At 38.0% G+C, this 20,815-nt stretch overlaps 3 protein-coding genes and 1 pseudogene across 4 annotated transcripts; 1 reads left to right on the top strand and 3 right to left on the bottom strand.

Moving 5' to 3' along the window:
* Nucleotides 1-599: 599 nt before the first annotated feature.
* Nucleotides 600-6,672, bottom strand: LOC118039872 (vacuolar-sorting protein BRO1). The gene is made up of 8 exons (XM_035046690.2): nucleotides 5,864-6,672; nucleotides 4,488-5,438; nucleotides 4,077-4,166; nucleotides 3,145-3,213; nucleotides 2,834-2,974; nucleotides 2,190-2,238; nucleotides 1,630-1,733; nucleotides 600-1,370 (listed from the first exon to the last, which is right to left on the bottom strand). Exons 1-8 carry the CDS (start codon nucleotides 6,542-6,544, stop codon nucleotides 846-848), a joined length of 2,610 nt encoding a protein of 869 aa, XP_034902581.1. The 5' UTR covers nucleotides 6,545-6,672; the 3' UTR covers nucleotides 600-845.
* Nucleotides 6,673-7,989: 1,317 nt separating this feature from the next.
* Nucleotides 7,990-10,757, top strand: LOC118039873 (uncharacterized). Of its 2 annotated transcripts, none has more exons than XM_035046692.2 (3): nucleotides 7,990-8,149; nucleotides 9,058-9,130; nucleotides 9,530-10,757. In XM_035046692.2, the coding sequence occupies exon 3, from the start codon at nucleotides 9,557-9,559 to the stop codon at nucleotides 10,523-10,525; it is 969 nt and encodes a 322-aa protein (XP_034902583.1). In that variant the 5' UTR covers nucleotides 7,990-8,149; nucleotides 9,058-9,130; nucleotides 9,530-9,556; the 3' UTR covers nucleotides 10,526-10,757. The 2 variants fall into 2 exon arrangements, with proteins under 2 accessions (XP_034902583.1, XP_034902582.1); XM_035046691.2 differs by having other exon boundaries at nucleotides 9,496-10,757.
* Nucleotides 10,758-11,505: 748 nt separating this feature from the next.
* On the bottom strand, nucleotides 11,506-14,805 carry LOC118039874 (fruit protein pKIWI502-like; annotated as a pseudogene).
* Nucleotides 14,806-16,300: 1,495 nt separating this feature from the next.
* Nucleotides 16,301-20,021, bottom strand: LOC118039875 (ATP synthase subunit beta, mitochondrial). The gene is made up of 9 exons (XM_035046693.2): nucleotides 19,402-20,021; nucleotides 18,607-18,682; nucleotides 18,427-18,515; nucleotides 18,136-18,253; nucleotides 17,957-18,060; nucleotides 17,709-17,867; nucleotides 17,389-17,613; nucleotides 16,983-17,294; nucleotides 16,301-16,785 (listed from the first exon to the last, which is right to left on the bottom strand). The coding sequence occupies exons 1-9, from the start codon at nucleotides 19,879-19,881 to the stop codon at nucleotides 16,669-16,671; spliced, it is 1,680 nt and encodes a 559-aa protein (XP_034902584.1). The 5' UTR covers nucleotides 19,882-20,021; the 3' UTR covers nucleotides 16,301-16,668.
* Between the last annotated feature and the right edge of the window lie 794 nt (nucleotides 20,022-20,815).

Raw genomic sequence — 20,815 nt, 5'->3', positions numbered from 1 at the left:
ATGCCCGTTGGGTGTAAACATGAGTGTTTTTGTAGTGACAACTCTAAACACCACATTAAAACTTCTGAGAAAGTGAGCTAACTTTTGTTATTGCACAAAGTTCCATATTAGGTATAGAACAAAGAGAAAGAATACAACAGGAAAGTCCCTTAAACTCGTCAAGGCCCGCAAGGGAGCAATCCTGAATACACAAGAAACTAGAATTTTTGGAATTCACAGCTCAAATGTTTTAATGGTTAAATCACAAACTAACATGGTGTGCGTGCTTATACAGATGTAGCAGCATGCCATACAAAACACGAATTCCAAATTAAATGGGAAAGAAAACAAATCCTAATAATCAAACTCCTAGTTACAATAATAACTGCTAAACAATAGAGGAAAGGCTGGTAAGCACACTTAACATGTGAATGCTTGTTTAGACATTTGATTGTGTTGAATATCCAACCCCACCTTGTAATATTCAATCTATACTCTTGGTTGTGGAATATTTATGGAATGGCTTAGAAGCACATTCCCGCAGCCAAGCCCCAAAAACAGATCAAGTTCTCAAATTGCATAAAAGTATTGAAAAATGAATTTGTAAAATTACAAACAAATTAATGAAAACTTCTCTTTGTACTGCATCACCTCCATATTTTTAAGTTAACAAGCTATACATATGCATAACATGAACAAGAACTATGCAACGCACATACAGAGATTATTCAAAGCCAATGGCTATTCACGATTGTTATGCCTTGGAACCAAATGCTGTGACTAAGTCCAATCTATTCCACCAAGGATGAGATCAAGCAACAAAAATAACACACAATAGATTATCAAATTATCAAGTCAAAAGAGAACTATTGTTTATAGTAGCCTTGGTGAGGAGGGTATGGACCTGGAATAGTGTATGGAGGCCGAGGGAGAGATCCAGATTGTTGTCCATGGGCATTGTAATATGGGCCCCGCCACCCTGGATAGGCAGGCTGGCCATACTCCTGGCTTGTTGGTTGTTGAACCTGTGGGGGTGGGTAAGGAGCACCAGGAGCGGGGGGGATATGATAGGGAGGAGGTTGTTGTGGTGCTGTATAAGCGGATGGATGGTGGGCATAAGCAGGCATTGTAGATTGCTCATGAGGCTGGTAGTACGATGTTTGGGAGCGAGGATGTGGAACATTTTGAGGATCCGATGGAGGCTGCGAACTGGATCTTGGAGTCTGATGGGGCTGGTTTACTGCAGGATAGCTGTACGAGCCTGTGTTCTTACGATCTTGAAAACTTAGTCCAGCCATTTGTCTTTGCACATCTTCAATCATTTCTCGACACTGGATATTTCTGGTCATCACAAAATCACTGCACTGCTGTTTGATATTGGTGATGGCGTCCTGTTTCAACCATTATGTTTCTTATATCAGCCCTAGGCATGTAACCCAGCTAAACTATTTAAATATCCATAAAATATAATACATAGTGTCTGAATACAAAGGAAAGGCATGGACACAAGGGTGTAAATTCAAAAGCATACAAGGAGAAAGGGGAAAAATTGCAGTAGGCACTTCAAAGAAGTGAGCATGTCTACTTGGTCATAGGTTCAGGAGTTTACATCCCAAACAGCCCATATATAAGCAACAAGGAAGGGTTTACCTGAAGAGTAACATAAAACTTCAATCCCTCGTTGATGTTCTCCTTTATTTCTCGATACTTGGCTATGGCAGCCTGTATTTGCTTATAACACTTCTCACGAGATGCTGAGACAAATTTAGAGGGAGATTTGTGTCAAACGAGCATGCATTTCATTTACACTAGGAATGTAAACGTCAAGCCCAGTACTAGAAAAGGAACATGGTCTCTCAGTTCGAGATAAACTAGCCACCTTCAGAAAAAACATATCATCAGAACACCTAGGGATAGAAACTAATCAAGTATTATCAAAAAATTAAAATCTTTATTTCTTTTTCTTAGAAGTCTAAAATTTTTTTTGTAACAATAGTTTGATAGAATATACAAGAAAGTTCACTAAAATGATTGTGTTCCAATTTTCTACAGGAGCAAAATAAGCAGCATAGTGGAAATATAAACTCTGCAGTATTTAAACACAAAGGAAATCAACATGTGGATCAAATACATGTATAATAAGCATTCCCATTCAAGAAACCTGTTCAGGCAGTATTGAAACAACAGTTATACAAAAAAAAAAACACTACCTTTGTAATCTTCAAGATTGAAGACAGCAGAAAACTCTTCATTTTGAGCCTGTAAACAAGAATAATCTATAATTTTAGGAACCAAAATTTGCTTCATAACAGGCTAAGAATTAAGAAAACAGATTGACAAGTGAGTGTTGAATTGTTTTCAGCACATTGAAACCTAAGGTGCAAAAAACAATTACTGGTCAACTTCAGTAATAACTGAATGAATTTAGGAAAAACAAGTTTATTTATACATGCTGATTTAAACAGCATCCTATCATTGTGATTGTAGACTCTTTTTTATTGTCGATTTTGGGCTACAAAGGAGATGCAGCCATTGCCAGCTAATTTAGTCAACTCATTTGTTCAAATTAGCAGCAAAAATAAACAGTCTCAATACATATTGCCCCTCAAAATGCAATACGTGTTAGCCACTGTTAGGTAAACGTTTCAACAGCTTCAGTTACCAGCTTATGCAACAAAGCTTGGGTGAAACCAGTCTGAATAAATGATGCACATTCTTGTAGTTGTTTTAAGTTTTTTTAAGTAGGTAAGCTATACTCGTCTTAAGAACATCAAGAAAGATAAAAGAAGATATCCTGATCTCAAAGAGAGACCAGAAAATAGTTCCAAAAGAGTACCAAGTAAAAGAAATACACCTGAATTTGCAGCAACAACTGTTCTTGCGCCTCAATATTTTGTGCAATGTCTTCACGGATGGGATCATATTTTGCTATCTCTTTTCTGAAAAGATCTTCATAGGACCCAGTGGATGTCATCAGCTTTGGCAGGACATCATCCTGAAACCATACATGAGTATAGCCTAACAAACATGCTCACCAGAAGAAGAGAAAGCAAAACACAAAGGGAAAAAAAGAAGAACAGAGTACAAGAGAGTGAGATTCGTGCATCCTCATGTGTCAAAATTATTCTGGAGATTCTTCCAGAATCACTGGATATTTAATCTCACCTTCCGTTTCATCTCTTTGAGCATGTCCTCGAGACCAGCTCGTTGAGCCCCAAGAGTCTCCAATTGCCTCTGCATAGATGAGAAGACATATACACTCACAATTTTTTAGTTGAAAGTAATTCCTATTAAAATTACAAAAATGGAATTCATCAAGGACCTGGTTACAATATTCTTTAGCTTGCTTTGCCAATAATTCAGTCTAAAACTATCTTCTGCAATATGTTGCTCATATATTGAAGTTTTAACTGTCATTTATTTCTCTAGATTATGTCATACTTAAAATTTGTTTTAAATACAATGGCTAGGATTAAACATGCCAAAATACTAGGAAATTTTTGCTCCACTTGCCAATGACAATGATTAGGCAATTCCACAACCAACTGCCCTTCCTTCTATAGGATCAGGATTCCATTGTCAGCAATGACCTCAAAATTTGTCAAGGTCCTTCAACATTAAGACTAGTAGTTATGTATCCAAACAGGTAAAGGAATGTAAAGCTAACTCTAAGGAATTATAGATGTAAATTGTTTTATGCAATTATTCTTGCCAGCTTGTAAACTAGCCATGCCTAAAAAATCCCTTCTCCGTCAAAGCTTGATAATGTTGATGATGGCACAAAATAACATGTTCTTACAAAACCAGCTGTCAAGAGCATCCCAACAAAACTGAAATATATATCAGATTACCAAGACCTACTCAAGAAATGTCAAGGGAACCAACCATAACATAAGCTATGGATGAGGAGTAAAAAAGAAAAACAACTAGAGAAAGAAGATGTAGCAACAGAAAAGCATTCAGTTCATTTTTCTACTTATTTTCATTGTTAGAGAGGCAGGGTTGAGTTGAGTTCATCGGGGAAAAGGAAACGTCAACTCAACAATGCAACACCAAATTATTTTGAAAAACAAAAAGTTTAGAAAGAAGATACATACCAAGCTCTGCTTCAAGGCTCCCACTATAGCATCTTCATTAGCATCCAAAGACATTATTGGCCTGGCTAAAGTTGGAAGTGCAGATTCTATCTGATGAGAGCAAAACAGAAATAAGATTCCTTCACAGAATAGAGCATCTCTATTCTTCAAAGATCATGACCAAGTTTTTCAGCACAAGAAAAATCAAGAAAAGGTAACAAGCAATGAATGCTTTTGATGCATAGGGCTCTATTATTCAAATGATTGATTTCCCACCACACAAGTACATGAATGCAACCATTTGCATAAATAACAACAGGAGCATTATTGATACCCATTAAACCCTAGGTCGTAGCAAGAGTAAAACTGATACATGTTAAAAAAAAATATATGTTACACAGGCAAATAACAGGTGCAGTTCAAAAGACATACCGGTCGGCGATCAAGAATTGACATGAATGCAGAATGATCCCTCACGGAGCGCTCAATTCTGGCATCGCTATCTGCAGCTTGCTTTAAGTTGGCTGCAAACCTATTTAATCTATCCTGCAAGTTCTTTGTCAAAGTGCTGGATTGGGGCCTAGTCCACCGTGTCCCAAATTGACTTCTAAATTGGGCATCTTCTGTTGCTTCCTTCTGCAGAAGTTCCTCGGTCTGAACCAGCAATTCATGGTTTACCCTCCTCAAATCCATAAGTTGCTGTAACTCAGCTTCAAGGCCAGCTGGCCCCCCACTAATCTGCACTGCTTCCACATCTTCTTTAAGATCTGTTGGAAGCGTATAGTTTCCTTCCAAAGAAAGAATTGAATCTGGCAGGTCCATTTCTTTGAGCCTCACTCGAGTTAGCTCACTCCCTTGTTGCAATTTTTCAGCTTGTGTCCTGATAATATCATCGACCATTTCAGTGTACCTTGAAAGAGCTTTTGCACTGCTGTCCGGAACAAGACTAGCAAACATCTTTTCCTTGCTGGCATCAAGTACCTCGTTCATTGGCATGATCTTTACCATGGAAAATGCTGGGAGAGGGGGTAAGGAACTAGGGGAAGGAACCCTCATGAGGTAAACTCTATCATTTTCCTTGACAGCCCTGTCCAGATTGCGGTTGATATTAGCTTCCAGCTTGCTAATTGCATCCAGAATCTGTGCTGCAGCCCCCCTTGAACTTTTCTTCACCTCTGCTAACGTACTAGACCCACTCTTCAACCGTGCAATTTCTTCTGCAATTTCTTCTTTCTCATGAAGCTCCAGACTATACCGGTAACAGGCTTCCGCATAGAACAGAGCTGCTTTTAGTTGGACATGGGCAATCCAACCCTTGTCAAAATGATCTTTTAGAGATGCAACATTCAGTGCTGCTAAGGCTTCCTCGTAGTACAACCCAACCTACATCACAGCCATTATCAAAACAAATGCAAACAATCACAAAAAAAGACCCAGAATAACTAAAACACAAACTCACACCTTCACAAGGAAAATACAATCAAACCACCAGAAATCCATAAATGTTCTATTCCCAACTCAATGACATCCACATTTCCAGATAGAAACAGAGTACAGCATCCCGAGCCATGACAAGTATAACAAATTCATCATTAATTCATTGCAAATCAGCTAGATTTACAAACTTTTCAGTAATCACAAGTCCTATTAAGTTTACCCTTAGAAACTTCCATGCGAATTCACCACCAGGACACTAAAAAAAATCCAAAATTCTTAGCACTAAACAAGTCGATTACAAAAATTCACTTGCAGTGATCGCACATTTATTTGATCTAATCAATAATAAATAAAAACAAAATTAGACTGACCTGCCGAGAAATCTTGGCACAAACACCCGGCGTACTCCCTTTAGCAATAGTATTCTCAAAAACACACTCCTGCGCTTGTGCAAGCATCAACCTCTCCAACATCCCAACACACTCGATAGACAAATCAACCGTCGTACTCGTCCCCATGGACGCTTTCGTTGCCGCATTATCTCTCAAGAAAGCAAACGATCCAGCGGCAGCAATAAACGCATGAATCGCCTGTCTCCTCCCCTCCACCGTGGCCCGATCAAACGACAACCCCATCTGACTATAAACGGCACCCAAATTAAAAAGCACAGCAGCCTTCTCTAAATGAATATTCTGTTGCGACGCTTTCTGTTTTTGCTTAAACGCATCGTACCAGACAAACGTGACCGTATTGATGTGATCGCTATCGGGGGAGATTGGGAATCGGGTTTCGATTAAACAGAGGGCTTTAAAGTATTTTTGGAGGAGGTCGCGGCGGGAAGTAGGGGACGGGTCGGGTTGGCGTTCAAGATCGGAACGGTACTGTTTGACGGTTTGGAGATCGTCTTCGAGGTTTTGAGCTTCGCGTTCGGAGTAGAACATGGAGATGTAGTTGCGGAGAGGACGGTAGAGGTCGAGGGGGTTTGTCTTTTTCTCGTGAATTGCTAGCATGATGTTAGTGGCCGTAGATGTGGATGAGGATTGGCCAGCCATGGTGGTGATGGAGCTGCAAATCTGGGGAATTTGTCTGTCCAGTCGAGAAGTTAAGAGGCGAGTCTAATTCATTGACCCTGCTGATTTTGTTTTTCTTTTTTTTCTTTCCTTCTTAGCAAAGTAAACTAATTACATGGACCGTTTCATCGTATGTACACGTTTCTTTTTGTATTTTAAAAAAAAAAAATTAGTTACGTAAGGGTCTTTTTTTTCATTTCTCTCTCTTCCCCTTAAAAATTTTAGATTTATCATCTTTATTATTGATTTTTCAACTTTAATCACTGTTTTTTAAATTTGTATTCTTTTTATGACTTCTTTATATAAGTTTTATTTGTTTTTATTCTCAACTTATAATACATGTTTTTTAATTTAATTCATATTCAAAAGAAACCGTAAAAAAGACCTAACTTGAAGTAAAAAGAAAATCATTTTTTTTTTCAAAAGTGCTATTTAAACATAGAGGCTAGCTCAAGCAAACTGGATATAAACAATTTGTATGGGTTGATCAAGCGGGTTGTAGCTTGCTTTTAGTACCTTTTTTTTGTAATTTTATATTATTTTAATGTGATGATATTAAAAATATTAAAAAAATATTATTTTACTGTATTTATTAAAAAAACATTATAAAAATAATAATTATCATAATAACAAACATATATTAAAACCACACCTGCTTAGCTAATCCAAATAGGTTGCTTATCTCCAGTTTGTTTGGACTAGCTTCTTCATTTTATTTGGGTCACTTAAATAATATATTTTACATTTAAAAAGTATTTTTGAAAGAAAAAATTTTCTTTTAACTTTAAATTAGTTTTTTTTTTAATTTAAAAAACAAACATGTGCTTAATTATGATATTATAAGGTTCGAAACCAAATATAGAAACCCTTTTCTTAGAAATTCATCAACATGGATGGCTTGGAATCAAAAGTTTGGAGATAATTTTTCTTCTTCAAATGCTTCACAACTCAAAATGAATTTGTAGAAAATATATATTTCTAGCAACTACTTTTGTCCAAAGGAACATACGTATCAAGCATTGATTGATAGGTGGAAAGGTAGTTGAGGTCGTTTTCTAACGGAAAATATATATTTTTTCAATTCTAGCTTTCTATTTTTTCTGTTTTTCTCGAAAAATTGAATTGATACATCATCACTGAATACACATTTTATTTTTGTTTTCTATTTTCTATTTTTCTCTGGCCTATTATTCGCTTTGAATTTTTTTCATCAATAAAAAATATAGATGGTCAGTATACGGTAAAAAAGATTTGGATCACCGTGTTCGCTGTATCAATTGAAAAATTGAGAGTGTCACTGTACGTGATCAGAAATCAAAGACAGGGTCTGAAAGAGAGGGCCACGCGTCTCACACGAGTGAAGTGGCGTGCGCGTGCCGACTCCATTTTATTTACAGCCCGCACATATAAGATCATTCTAGAAAGAGAGAGAGCGTTAAATTGGCATGCCGCCTCAGTTGAACTTGAAAGGTCAAGCAAACAGGAAAAAGAAAGAAAGAAGCAGCTAGTTGAGGCGAGGCGGGGAGAAGAAGCTAATACCAATCGGAAAGCTCTTTATCATTCTCTCTGATCTTAATATTTCTCAAGGTATTCTTCACGGATTCAGCGATTCATTTTTCTTTCATTTCATCGGTAATGTATTATTTTAGGGCTTTGGTTTTGGTCTTGGTTGTTTTATCTTTCCCCATGATCTTTTTCCTTCTCTATTTTTCTTTTATTTGCTAGTTGAACCCGTTTGTTTGATCTTGTAAATCTAGTATTATTTGTTCTTTTTGTCGAATTTCTATGATCCAGGGTTCTTACAGCCGATAAAAATGTTAGCTGTCGATCTTGATTACTTAGTCTCTAAAGATTCATGTAGGTTAATGATGAACAATTAATTTAGGCTTCTGAGGTAGTCCCCTGTTGAACAGTCATTTCCTTTGCAGAAAAGTGAACAAATGTGTGTAAGAGGGGAAAAGGAGCAGACTGGGTATATGGGAAATAAACTATTGAGCGGACTGGGTGAATGGGAAATGAACTATCGATGGTTGTTTTAACTTGGCCCAGGAATGTATCGTTCTGGCTTCAGCATTTAGTTTTAAGTAATCTATGATGATAGCATTCTTTGTTCCATTTGTAATGGCTATAACCATCACATTTCAGTTTCAAATGTGGTTTTCTTATTTTCTTATTTAATTTAAATGGATAGGGATCATTAGAAGACTTTTTTAATAACTACAATATACAATAATTGGTTTCATTGCTGTAATCTTCTTGATTCGGATGTATTGAAAGCTGTTGAAGGTTTATGTTCTTGTGTGCACATGTGTATTTGTGCTCAGGAAATGTCTTTCCATGAAAAAAAGAAATAACTAATTATTGCTAGGATCGCTTTTTTTGAATGTTTAAAAATTTGAAATTCTCCCAATTCTCTTTCTGCAATTTGAGTCTTAGACTGCTTCTAAAGTTTAGTTTTCTGTTACTGATTTAGTTGTTTTTTGGTAACCATGTAGACTTGCTTTTCTTGCTGTTGTGGAGAGCTAATAGCTCTGGGTTTGAAGGAGGCATTCATTTTCTGCGCATAAGGTAAGAAAGTTCAATCAAATTTTCCTGATGGTATACATTGTTTTGGGTTATTATCTTCATAATTCTTAATATATATTGCTTGTTTCAAAGCACCACTAATCTGCTAACAGCTTATATTTTTTTTTTCTTGAACATGCATTAATTATTGGTCTTTTTCTACGAACATTCAGTTCATATGCTTTTAGTTCTTAACAATTGCATGGGTAACTACAAATTGTTATAATCGCTGTTTTATCATTTACAGTCTTGTAGCAGCCCTGTACTGAAAACAAAAACAGTCCCACTTGCTTTTCTGACCTTCGTGTTTTCCTTTTAAGCTTATGTTGGTGATGGAAGAACTAACATTGTTTTTTCTCTTCTTTGAGATGTACTTCTGGTCATCATCGTACCGGGATGCAGATATTGAATTGGTTTTTTTATATATAAATGGACTGCAAGAAGTTCATCCAGTTGGTAGAGGAAAAAAAGAAGAGAGCTTTGGAGAGGAAAGAAGCCCCTTTGAAATGGGAGCAGAAGTTAGAAGCTGCTGCAAAGGCAAAGGCTGATGCTGAAGCCAAAGTTAGGAAGCAAAGGCCTGCAAAGCATAAAAGAAGATCTGTATCAAACTCGGATACTGATAGCGATAGTGAAATCAGTGATGGGAGAAAGAGTAGGAAGAGAACTCACAAGAAGCACCGGAAGCACTTCCACTCTGATTCAGGTGAGAATGAGAAGAGGAGGGAAAAGAAACCCAAGCAAAAGTCAAGGAGACAGTCCTCAGTGTCAAGTGATGAATTCCAGTCTGATTCTGAAGAAGAGAGGAGAAAGAGAAAACATAGAAGACACAGGCATCATCGCAATTCAAGATCAGATTCTAGTGATAATGATTCTTCAAGCCATGATGATGAAGCTGTCAAGAGGAGAAGCCGATCAAAGCATCACAAACGGCAACGGCAATCAGAATCTAGTGCTTCAGATTCTTCAAGCAATGAAGACAATGGTGCTATCAGGAGGAGAGCTCATTCAAAGCACCACAAATGCCACCATCACCGCTCTGAGTCATATGAGTCAGGTTCCTCAGGCGATGAACACAGGACTAGTCATGCAAAGCATAATAAGCGTCATCAAATATCACACAGCATGGATTCAAGGTCATCGGATTCTGATGGGTTTGGGCATGACCGAAGGAGCAGATATTTGGGAAAGTCATCAGATGACAATGTTGAAGAAGCAGACAAACTACTAAGGCACAAGAAATCTGGTCATCATCGACGCAACCATGACAAGCACAAACACCATCACTCTGATGATGAGAAAAATCACCATTTGCACCGAAAAGATGAAGATCATTCTCACCAGCACGCTGAAGAGAACAATGGAAATCATGCAGGGCAAGCAGATACAATGGTGGTCTAGAACAAGTTTAATGTTCATATTGTTCAGAATGCCTAGATCCTTTTCTGCCAAAAATCCGTGTTTTTTTTTTTGGTTCAATTTGGAGGAGCACGAAACTTAATCGTGGATAAAAACTTGCTGTGATTTGCACTGAAATTGTTGGACTCCTGCAACTGCCATTTGTTTTTTTCTTACATTCAAACACAATTCAAATTATCTGATCAACAATTCGCCGGCCAGTCTTTGTTGCTTAGTCCTTGCCGTTTGTAAATCTTGCTTTGCACTAGCCCGTTAGGCAGCGTCATATTTTCAGGTTCTGTGATGGATGATTCTAGAGGGCCGTTGTGTACCAATTTTAGGTTTCCAAAGATGGACACCAAATCGTCTTCGGTTTTCAGTCTCCCATATTACTCTCATCAGCAACTTGTGATAACAATTACATGGTAAAATTGACTGTCCATTAACTTGTTTCTTTTCCTTGAGATCAATTTGTGCATCGCACAGTTTAATTCATCTCGGAACACAACCATATAGTGAATGAAGACTATAAAGTGTGTATGCTTGCAATGGCTTTCCATCCAGCACAGGATGTATTGCAGGTAAGGTTTGTCATTTGTGTTCCAATACATAAATTGCTAAGAGAATCCAGTCCTTGATGTTCGCAGGCTTCAGGCATCCAGTTCAACTGAAGCACCAGTATGACGCCCATACGCAAAAAGCAGAAACAGGGCAGATGATTAAGATACCTGAGGAAAACCAAGACTACTGCTCAAGAATTCATCTGAGATATAGTAAAATATGGGAATGGGTAACTTGGCATCCCTCGTAACGAAGTTGATATTGTAAATCTTTACCATATAAAGGAAAATTTCTCCAGTACAACGGTCTTAAAAAGACGAGTTCCTGGAGTGTATTTGCTTATAAAATTCCCGATCTTTGGAACTGGAAAAAAATTGTACAGACGGCAGTTTCATAAAACCTCACATCAAAACGTCCTAATCTGGATCATTCAAGATGACTCGGAATTCTGTCATAAAAAAATATAGGGTTTAAAACCGAGAGGTGTGGATCCTGTAACTTATCTGCTAGCAGTTACAATTTGTCAATTTCAACAAACAATGAAGATGCTCAAAATTCCAAAATTGGTTTCATTAGCTGAGTGGCACATTTTATCCTCAGCAGTGGGAATAAAGAATCACTATCAATTGTTGCTCCAAAATAAATACGACAGGATGAACCTCGTTTATAATTTTCAGAAGTTCTTCAGAATTTTCTCACTTGAGACTCCATCTGATACAAGAATTGATGTTATTTCCTGCAAAGTGCAATCAACATTAATGTTATTACTCGTGTAAATCTAGACAATAATGACACTAAAAATGGGATTGACGTTGCATTCACTAGATAAACAAACCACTAGACAACATCAAATTGTGCACATCAACAGCATTACTATGTCATTTGAATTAGTGTAGCATGGATATCTCCTCAACAGAACAGTTTGCTTACAATAATAGAAGAAAAAATTCCCAACTCACCAACAATTACTAGTTTTGCAAGAATAGTATTTCCAGAGGCAATAATCCAAACCCTCATCAAACCCATAGCTATTTATGCAAAATCAATATGCACCATATATTCTTATTGTGACAGAATGATTCTCAAAAAGTATATCAAGCAGCTCCCCTTACCCTAGCAGGCCAAGCTGGGCCTGCAAATTGTCACTCATTCAAAAGCTATGAAAACATTTATCAACAATTCTGCTGCCTTCAATAACGTCTTATATTATTAACCTTATCCTTTCAGTTCAAAGCACTGATGCTTTCTAAGCCATTTTACTCAATCAATCTCCTCACCATGAATAGCTGTTTTAGTATTAGAACACAGCTAGGCCAGTAGCCAAACCATTGCAAACTCGTTCAGATGATTGACGTCTTATGCAACTGCTCCCTAGCAGAAGGGACAAACTGCTCTAAGTAAATGTCAAAGGCAGGACCTCAGAACCCAGAACCCCTGCTTGTGGAATGGATAACTACTCATTAACAAACTTAAAAGTGTGCTTCTCACATGGTGACTCTTGGTTTGGGAAGGGAGTCTCCACCTTTGCTAAGTATCAACCTCCCAAAAAATAACAACCATCATCTATGCTTATTGGGATCTACACGTTCGTTTTATTTTCCTCATAGTCTCAACAATTCACTCTCCATGCAGTTAGTTCAGTTCATCAATTGTTTCAAGTGTCAAGCATAAATGCTTCAAAAGAAAGAAAGAGGGGTTGGAGAAAGAGTGTAAATTGTGGGATGGCATGATTAATAAAAGGCGAAATCCAATCAAGAAATAAACCCAAAAGAAGTTGCAGCATGCTCTGGCATATAATGAAGATTTTTTCCATACATCATAAACCGTCTGCATTAATTTGCAATGATTTGATGAAATGAGGAAAAAATCCATGCTGATGCAAGGCAAAGCGCATGCACTTAATAATCAAGACCACTTTCCTAATTTATAATTTGCAAGTAATGCCCAAAGTTAGATCATGAGTAACATGGCAAATGAATGAACAACATATTTTTAGGAATTATAAATGCAGGAAACATTATGAGAAAACAAAACCAAAGACAAATAAATGAAGGCTTATAACAAACCTCAGTCATCTGTTTCTGCCCACAGAGAACAGCACCAGTGCCAGTAGGACTATAAATTTGCTTGAACCTGGAAAAAGCAGCCTGAAAAACCAATGATATGAATAGATGTTAATCTGATTTTCCCAGATCAACAATCTTAAAAAGCAAGTCTGCACAATCTACCTGTACATAGTTACTTTCACCAGTCCAATTATCATCTGGTTGTGATAACACTGGCACGATCTTAACACCAGAAGACTCCCAGTCTTTAAACCTATCCTATAGGAGGAAGAATCACAAGCTTCAATCAACTCCACCAAAAGCAACTGGACAAGAAAGAGCAATTCCACAGCAGTATGCCATAAAGAAGAGAAAAAAGCAAACAAACCTGGTAAAAAGCAAACAAACCTGGTAAGCCATTCTCTTTAGGTTTCTAGCCCCATAATACAGCCTCTCATCAGATCTTTTATCAGCATTAAAACCTGACTCAATAAGAGATCGAATTGGACTGCAGGAGAGAAAAGAACGAAAATAGTACAGAAATTGACAAAGTAAAAGCATATATTAAGAATACTTAGTTCAGATGTTGAAGAAATCAATGGCAATGAAGCAAGGTTGCTAAATGCCAAAACAAGAAGCATCTAGTACTGGCTAAATGGCATACTCTAATTCTACTTCAGGTTTACTACAAGCAAGGATTTGGCTAAGAAAGTGTAACTTCTTCTTTAAATGGCAAATGATGCTTGTGTTTATATATCAAAATGCAATATATTAATTATCAAATTGCATCATCTGATGTTAGAAATTATCCTATGGAAGGCAAAAGCTCATGAAACTGAATAGCACTAATGGTCCATACTAAGATTTTGTGTACACTAATTTTTTGTCAGAAATGAGCTAAATTCACAGATTCATATCTCATCAAGATAGCATCGAAAACAAAAGGAGAGAAAGAAATCGCACCTGATACCAGATCCAGTGGCGAAAATCAGAACCGTGGGATATTTCTCGGCAGGCTCAATTTGATCAATGTCGAAACCTCTACCCATAGCTTGGCTCAATTCCACCACATCTCCTCTTTTAAGCCCGCACAACAGCTCTGCCGTCGATCCAGCCACGCTCTTCACCAAAAAGTCAAACGCACCTTTTGAAGCTGCGTCGGACGGCGGCGAGGCGATGGCCAGGAACGACGGCTTCTCCACGTCGGGGACGCGTAGCTGTAAGTACTGTCCAGCACGTGTGTGTGACGCTGCGAGGTCTGGAGAGTCTAAAACGTCGATTCTCACGTGGAAGAGTGACCGTGGCTGTTGGGTCGATCCCGGAGAGAGGCGCTTGTGTCTAGACTGTTGTGTCTTGCCATACTGCAGCGGCGACCGTGGCTAGACGCCTCATGCGGTGGTGTCTGAGGTGAGTGGTTCGGTGGTTTGGAGCTAGGCGGCGTAGGATAGTCATTGAAGGGGAGGGCAATGGTGCGCATGGGGAAGAGGCGATGATAAAGAGAGAAGAGTAGAGGGAGAGAGAGAGAGTTTACGGTGGTTTATGGGAGAAGCGGTTGGTTGCGTCACTAGAGGTTGGCGGCGCTAAAGGTGGCAGAGGTGGCGTTTGATAAAATGCGCCGTACGTGAATTGTTTTGAGTGAGTTGCCACTTGTCATGTCCTCGAGTGATCCTGTAAATATATATGCTAAGTAGTGGGCCCGTGAATTTGTTGTCTGCTGCAGTAAAGTTTCATAAAGGGAAAGTATACTTTACCCCCTAAAGTATTATTTTAAATATCAATTAAGTCCAAAACCTTTTGACCTTATCAAGTCTGCCCAAATATAATCGAAGTACAGATGGATGAAATACTTGGTGCAATTAAAAACTTTGGGTGTCGTTTGGGTATCGTGTAAGCTATTATTTTTTTAAAATTAAAAACATATTAAAATTTATATATTTTTTTATTTATATAAATTTATTTTTTATATAAATATTAAAATAAGCTAAAATTATATATAAAAAAATTATTTTCTTATCAAATTGTGGTCGAGCAACGTAGCCAAAACAGGTCCTAACAAGCAATTTATTTCAAACGTTGAAATAAGCTTCAACCGTCTTTAAGTAGCAACAATTCATAGTGAATTTCAATTAACTCATTTGTATAAAAAGTACAGATAAATTTAAAGTTATGATTCCATATTAAAATTATCATTTATAATAATTGAATTTTAATTTAGCATCCAAGATAAAAGTATTTAATGAAAACGTGGAAAATGGATGTAACTAACAATAGATAAAAAGAGGTGACGTTCTCTAGCATCAATTAAATTAAAAATATATATATATATATATATATATATATATATAATTGAAATTTAATTGATAATAAAATATTTTTTTAGGATAATTTCTCTTCATAAACAACTCACCACACGACCATATTTTGGAAAGGGGAAAAAAAACACAAACCATGTATTCAAATTGAACTTTTATTATAAACACAAACCCACAGGTCATCAAGTGATTTTTTTTATAAATAAAAAAATCTATATATATAAAGCCCTTGAGAGGTCACAAGGTTCACCTCCCATACCATGTCCTGTAACCCAGGGTTCATACTTATTTCGTTCAGAAGTTTCATAATCTTTAATCTTTCTTTCATTGTCCAATCCATGCTTTTAGTAATAACCAAGCTTCCTCTTCTTCCACTGCTACACATGTAATAAAATCCTAAAAAATAGATGCACATTTCAAAAAATTTCAAAATACAAACTTTCCATAAACGTAATGGGTAGAATACATACAAGCCATCTTGTTGCCAGACCCAAAACCTTGACTTTCATAAGACGACGTTTGATGCCAGCGCGTAACATATTCCAAGTTTTTTATTTTTCAAATTGAGTTTGCAATGAAAATTAGGTGAAGCCACATTTCAAAGGATTGCATAGTAACTGGCCAACCGGCCCTTTCACTGCCTTAACCAAATCATTCCTGTGGTCAACCCGGGCAAATATATGGCAGACATACAGAACTCAGGTCCACGACAAACTATTACAGGAGCCTATCATCGTATATTTCCTCACCAATAAACTCTAAACTACAGAATAATCAAGATGCAAACAGAATTTCTGATTAACAAAACCAGAAACTATCCCGTTCAAAAACCCTGTCCAAACAAATTGTACCAGCCACACTAGAACAAGTTAACAGACGTGCGTTCAATTGAACCAGTTTTGCAATATTCAAAACAGGATTATCCGTAAACGCTGTCAGAAAGATTCTCAAGAGATAATTGACAGTTGATAAAGGAAAAATATACAAGCCCACCTCCCTCTGTTGCCCCCTCATTTAAGCAACACGGAGAACGGGGGGCTTGGCTGGACAGGTCTCAGCTCTATTCCTCTTTCACACTCTGCAACAACATTAAAACAGAAATTGCAAATCCTGACAAATTTGATCTCAAAAAATGAACATCTTGTTGCTAGCATCACCAGCACCACCTTAATTATTGATTTTTTCAATTATCAGTTTAAGGGAACAAAAGGAGAAAAAAGTTGTCTGTTTAAGCAGTAGCAGATTCCTTGGAAATCTTTTCAGCCTTGGCAATAACCTCCTCAATACCACCAACCATGTAAAATGACTGTTCTGGAAGGTCATCGTATTTCCCGTCCAACACACCCTGACATACAACAAACAGAATTGCCAACGAATTAAATCTATGATTAGTGCAGCAGAATCCAAGCAGACAGCAAATGTCATCTAGCCAAGCAAATGCAATATAAGAAAATCTGCCAGACAGGACCAACTTGCGGGTTGATGTTTGTGCAAGTGTCACAGATAGAGAGAGGCAGAAAGGAGAAGGATAAGGAAAAGCACCTGGAAGCTTTCTACACCCTCCTTCAACTCGACGTACTTTCCAGGAGCACCGGTGAAAACTTCTGCAACATGGAAGGGCTGGCTCAAGAACCTCTGAATTTTACGAGCACGGGCAACTGTAAGCTTATCATCTTCACTGAGCTCATCCATTCCCAAAATGGCAATAATATCTTGCAAATTCTTATAGTTCTGAAGAACCTTCTGCACACCACGAGCAGTGTTATAGTGGTCCTCGCCCAAAATATGAGGTGAGAGCATACGAGATGTAGAATCAAGGGGATCCACAGCAGGATAGATACCAAGCTCAGAAATCTGTCCAATAGGAGTGGCAATATAGCAATTAGGATTTATATTAGCACCACAAATGCTGTGACTGCTAGCCTACTTCAAGCAAACACAGCCATACCTGTCGTGACAGCACAGTTGTGGCATCCAAGTGAGCAAAGGTTGTGGCAGGAGCTGGATCTGTCAAATCATCAGCAGGCACGTAAATAGCTTGGACAGAAGTAATAGAGCCTTTCTTAGTTGTTGTAATCCGCTCTTGAAGACCTCCAAGATCTGTAGCCAAGGTTGGCTGATAACCGACAGCAGATGGGATACGTCCAAGCAAGGCAGACACCTCTGAGTTAGCCTGCAGGACAAAGAGCAAAATAAAAGATTTGTAACTCAGCAACAGGAAACAAGTTAAGATGTTTCTGCCAGAAATCCATTGGCATTGAATTTTACCTGGGTAAAGCGGAAAATGTTGTCAATGAAGAGAAGCACATCTTGCCCTTCAGCATCACGGAAGTGCTCAGCCACAGTAAGCCCAGTGAGACCAACACGAGCACGAGCACCAGGGGGCTCGTTCATTTGACCATACACAAGAGCACATTTGCTCTCAGACTGATGTGAAGAGAGAAATCATAAAATTTCAGTAAATATTATCTTGAAAATTAAAATAGAAAAACAGATGAATGGCCAATTGTACTGACCTGCTGATCCCCTAGCTTAATGACACCACTTTCAATCATTTCTCTGTACAAGTCATTTCCCTCACGGGTACGTTCTCCAACACCAGCAAAGACAGAGAAACCACCTGATCACAGAAAACCATAAAAATCAGCAGAATGTGAAAAAAAAAACTTTGTATTACTGTAGGAGCCAAACAAACCATGAGCTTTTGCAACATTGTTGATAAGTTCCATAATAAGCACAGTTTTTCCAACACCAGCACCACCAAACAGTCCAATCTTTCCTCCTCTTTGGTATGGTGCAAGGAGATCGACAACCTGTAGGGAGGAAATAAGAAAGCATAAATTCCAAATGCTAGCATCAAGTTTTGACTGCATTGAAGCACATGAAACATGAAAACAACATCCATCCTGTTTAAAATGGATGAAAAAAAAATAAGAACCTAGGCATCAACTACAATTCTAAATAAGACTATATATATGTCGGTTACCTTAATACCGGTAACAAGGATCTGTTGCTCAGTTGCTTGCTCAACAAAAGCAGGAGCCTCCCTGTGAATAGGCAAGTAGTGCTCCGTCTCTGATGGGGATTAAAACACATTCATTGAAAAATTTCACATCATAATAGCATACTATACTAATCAAATGATTAAGGTTTGCGTATATCTTACTGAGATCCCCCTTCTCGTCAATGGCTTCTCCAATGACATTGATGATACGACCAAGGGTGGCCCTACCCACAGGCACCTATAGAGCATATGCCAGTAAAGAAATCAGCTTAGAAGATGCAACTTTTAACAGAGACATAGCACAAATAATACCTACTTGAAAACCACAGACAAACCCCGCAATAACAAACCAGAGCAATAAACAACAAAACATTATAAAGGAAACACCAATGCATAAGTGTAGATACACCAGCCAAGCATCAGAGTTTTGAACTTAGCCTGCACTAAAAAATGCATCCTTTCAGTGTCAGCAATCATATTTCAAATAAACCTTGATCCACAGCAACACAACATCAAAGAGATGACCCAAAAAAAAACTAAACAGTTACACAAAATCCAGTAACATATAAATCCACAATTGACCCTATTAGATTAAGGCCTTTTTTCCGGTTTCCAATCAAATATATCCTTTATTTCATTAAAAAACAATCTCCTTTCAACTTTACCATATTCCTCCACTAAAATTAGAATCGCACCAAACAAAAAAAGAAGAATGAAAGAAAACGTATTCCAATTTCCAGAGTTTTCTATTTACACAAACCCCTATTCCAATTTTTTCGCTGCAATAATCATAGCAAACAAATACTCAGATCTACAATAAAAAGAAAAACATCTTAACATGGATCATCACACTCTAAAAGGAAAATCTAAAGACAACAAATGCCCAGCATTTCTCATCAGATACCATGAAATCGAAAAACAAACACAATAAAACAAAAACTGAACGAATTTTCTTACAGTAATTGGGGACCCAGTGTTTAGCACAGGCTGGCCTCTAACCAAACCTTCAGTACCATCCATGGCAATAGTCCTAACAACACTCTCACCCAAATGCTGCGCCACTTCAAGGACCAACCGGATCGAGTGTCCCTGAACCTCCAACGCCGTCAAAATCGGAGGCAAACCCTCGTCGAACTTCACATCCACAACGGCACCAATAACCTGACACACATGCCCGATCGAACCCTTGCCGGTAAACTCATCGATGATCTTCCCCTTCGTTCCCTCCGATTTGGCAGGAGGCGGTTGCGACGAAGGCGATGCGGCGGCTGCAGAGGTTGCGTACTCAGCCGCGCGGTTTAGTAGGTAGCCGTAAGGTGACGCGCGGCGCGTGGAGGATGTAGAGAGCTTAGGGTGAGAATTTGATAGAGTAGATTTGGAGAGAGATCGGCGAGAAGTTGATCGTAGAAGAGAAGATAAAAGCCTGCGTGAAGCCATTGGTTAGGGCTTCAGAGGAAGATGGCAACAGAGATAGGGAGGGGTGAATGTTAGGGTTTGTGAGACCGGTATACTGTTATTTGTAGCTAAGGCTCAGCTAATGCCTAATAGCAGATCTGATTCACTGCTTTACTGTTACTGACTTACTGTGACTTTATATTGGGAAATTCTTCTTTTCTTTTTTTTCTATTTTTGAATTTAGTTTCCCTCATTTGTAGCTGTTGACAAGGTTGTAATGTGGTGCCATACGACTGGGAGTGAAATGATGTCGTATGGGGCATTGACGAAATCCTTGGGCGCTGCAGTTGATAATTTCAAAGAAGACACGTGGCGAGCAGTTGGGATTTGATGGATGCTGTAAACGGCGTCGTCTTTGTCTGGAAGACAAGCTGCCTTCTCCTTCACTTTTCGGGGCGCGTCTTCAGATCAGGTTTTCATGGAGTGAGTTGAGTGACTAGAATTTTATCCCTTGACCATATTTTACCCCGTTCGATGAAACTAAATAACTTTGTTGTGTAGTACAGATAGATGGGTAGGTACAGATTTATGATATTAATATACATTTGTAACCTCATTTGTTGCAACCCCTGTGATTAATTGGTTTTTGATCGTTATATTTTCTTGATTTTTTGAGTTTTTTTTTTTAAAAGAATCATGTACAGTCAAGAGAAGCAAAGACAGAAGAGTTAAATCATCCATGATTTTAGCCATATATCTGCCGTATTTAATTTAAATCACAATAGGTACTGTCAGCAGAATAAATCAGCATGAGCATGCATAATAATTAGATATCATTGTGTCAAGCTCATTTATAAAAAGCATGGTGGATCTCTTCTTGGTGAAGCTCCCACCTCTGGCCCTAAATTGCAGTAGATTTAAGCTATCACATCTCGAACATCACCCTTATGTTATGTTCAGGAGGGGAGCTGAAATT

Source organism: Populus alba, chromosome 8 (genome assembly GCF_005239225.2).
Source record: "Populus alba chromosome 8, ASM523922v2, whole genome shotgun sequence".
NCBI classification, from domain to species: domain Eukaryota; kingdom Viridiplantae; phylum Streptophyta; class Magnoliopsida; order Malpighiales; family Salicaceae; genus Populus; species Populus alba.
Note: the sequence above shows the minus strand (reverse complement) of the source record. Positions and strands in the feature narration are given on the sequence as shown.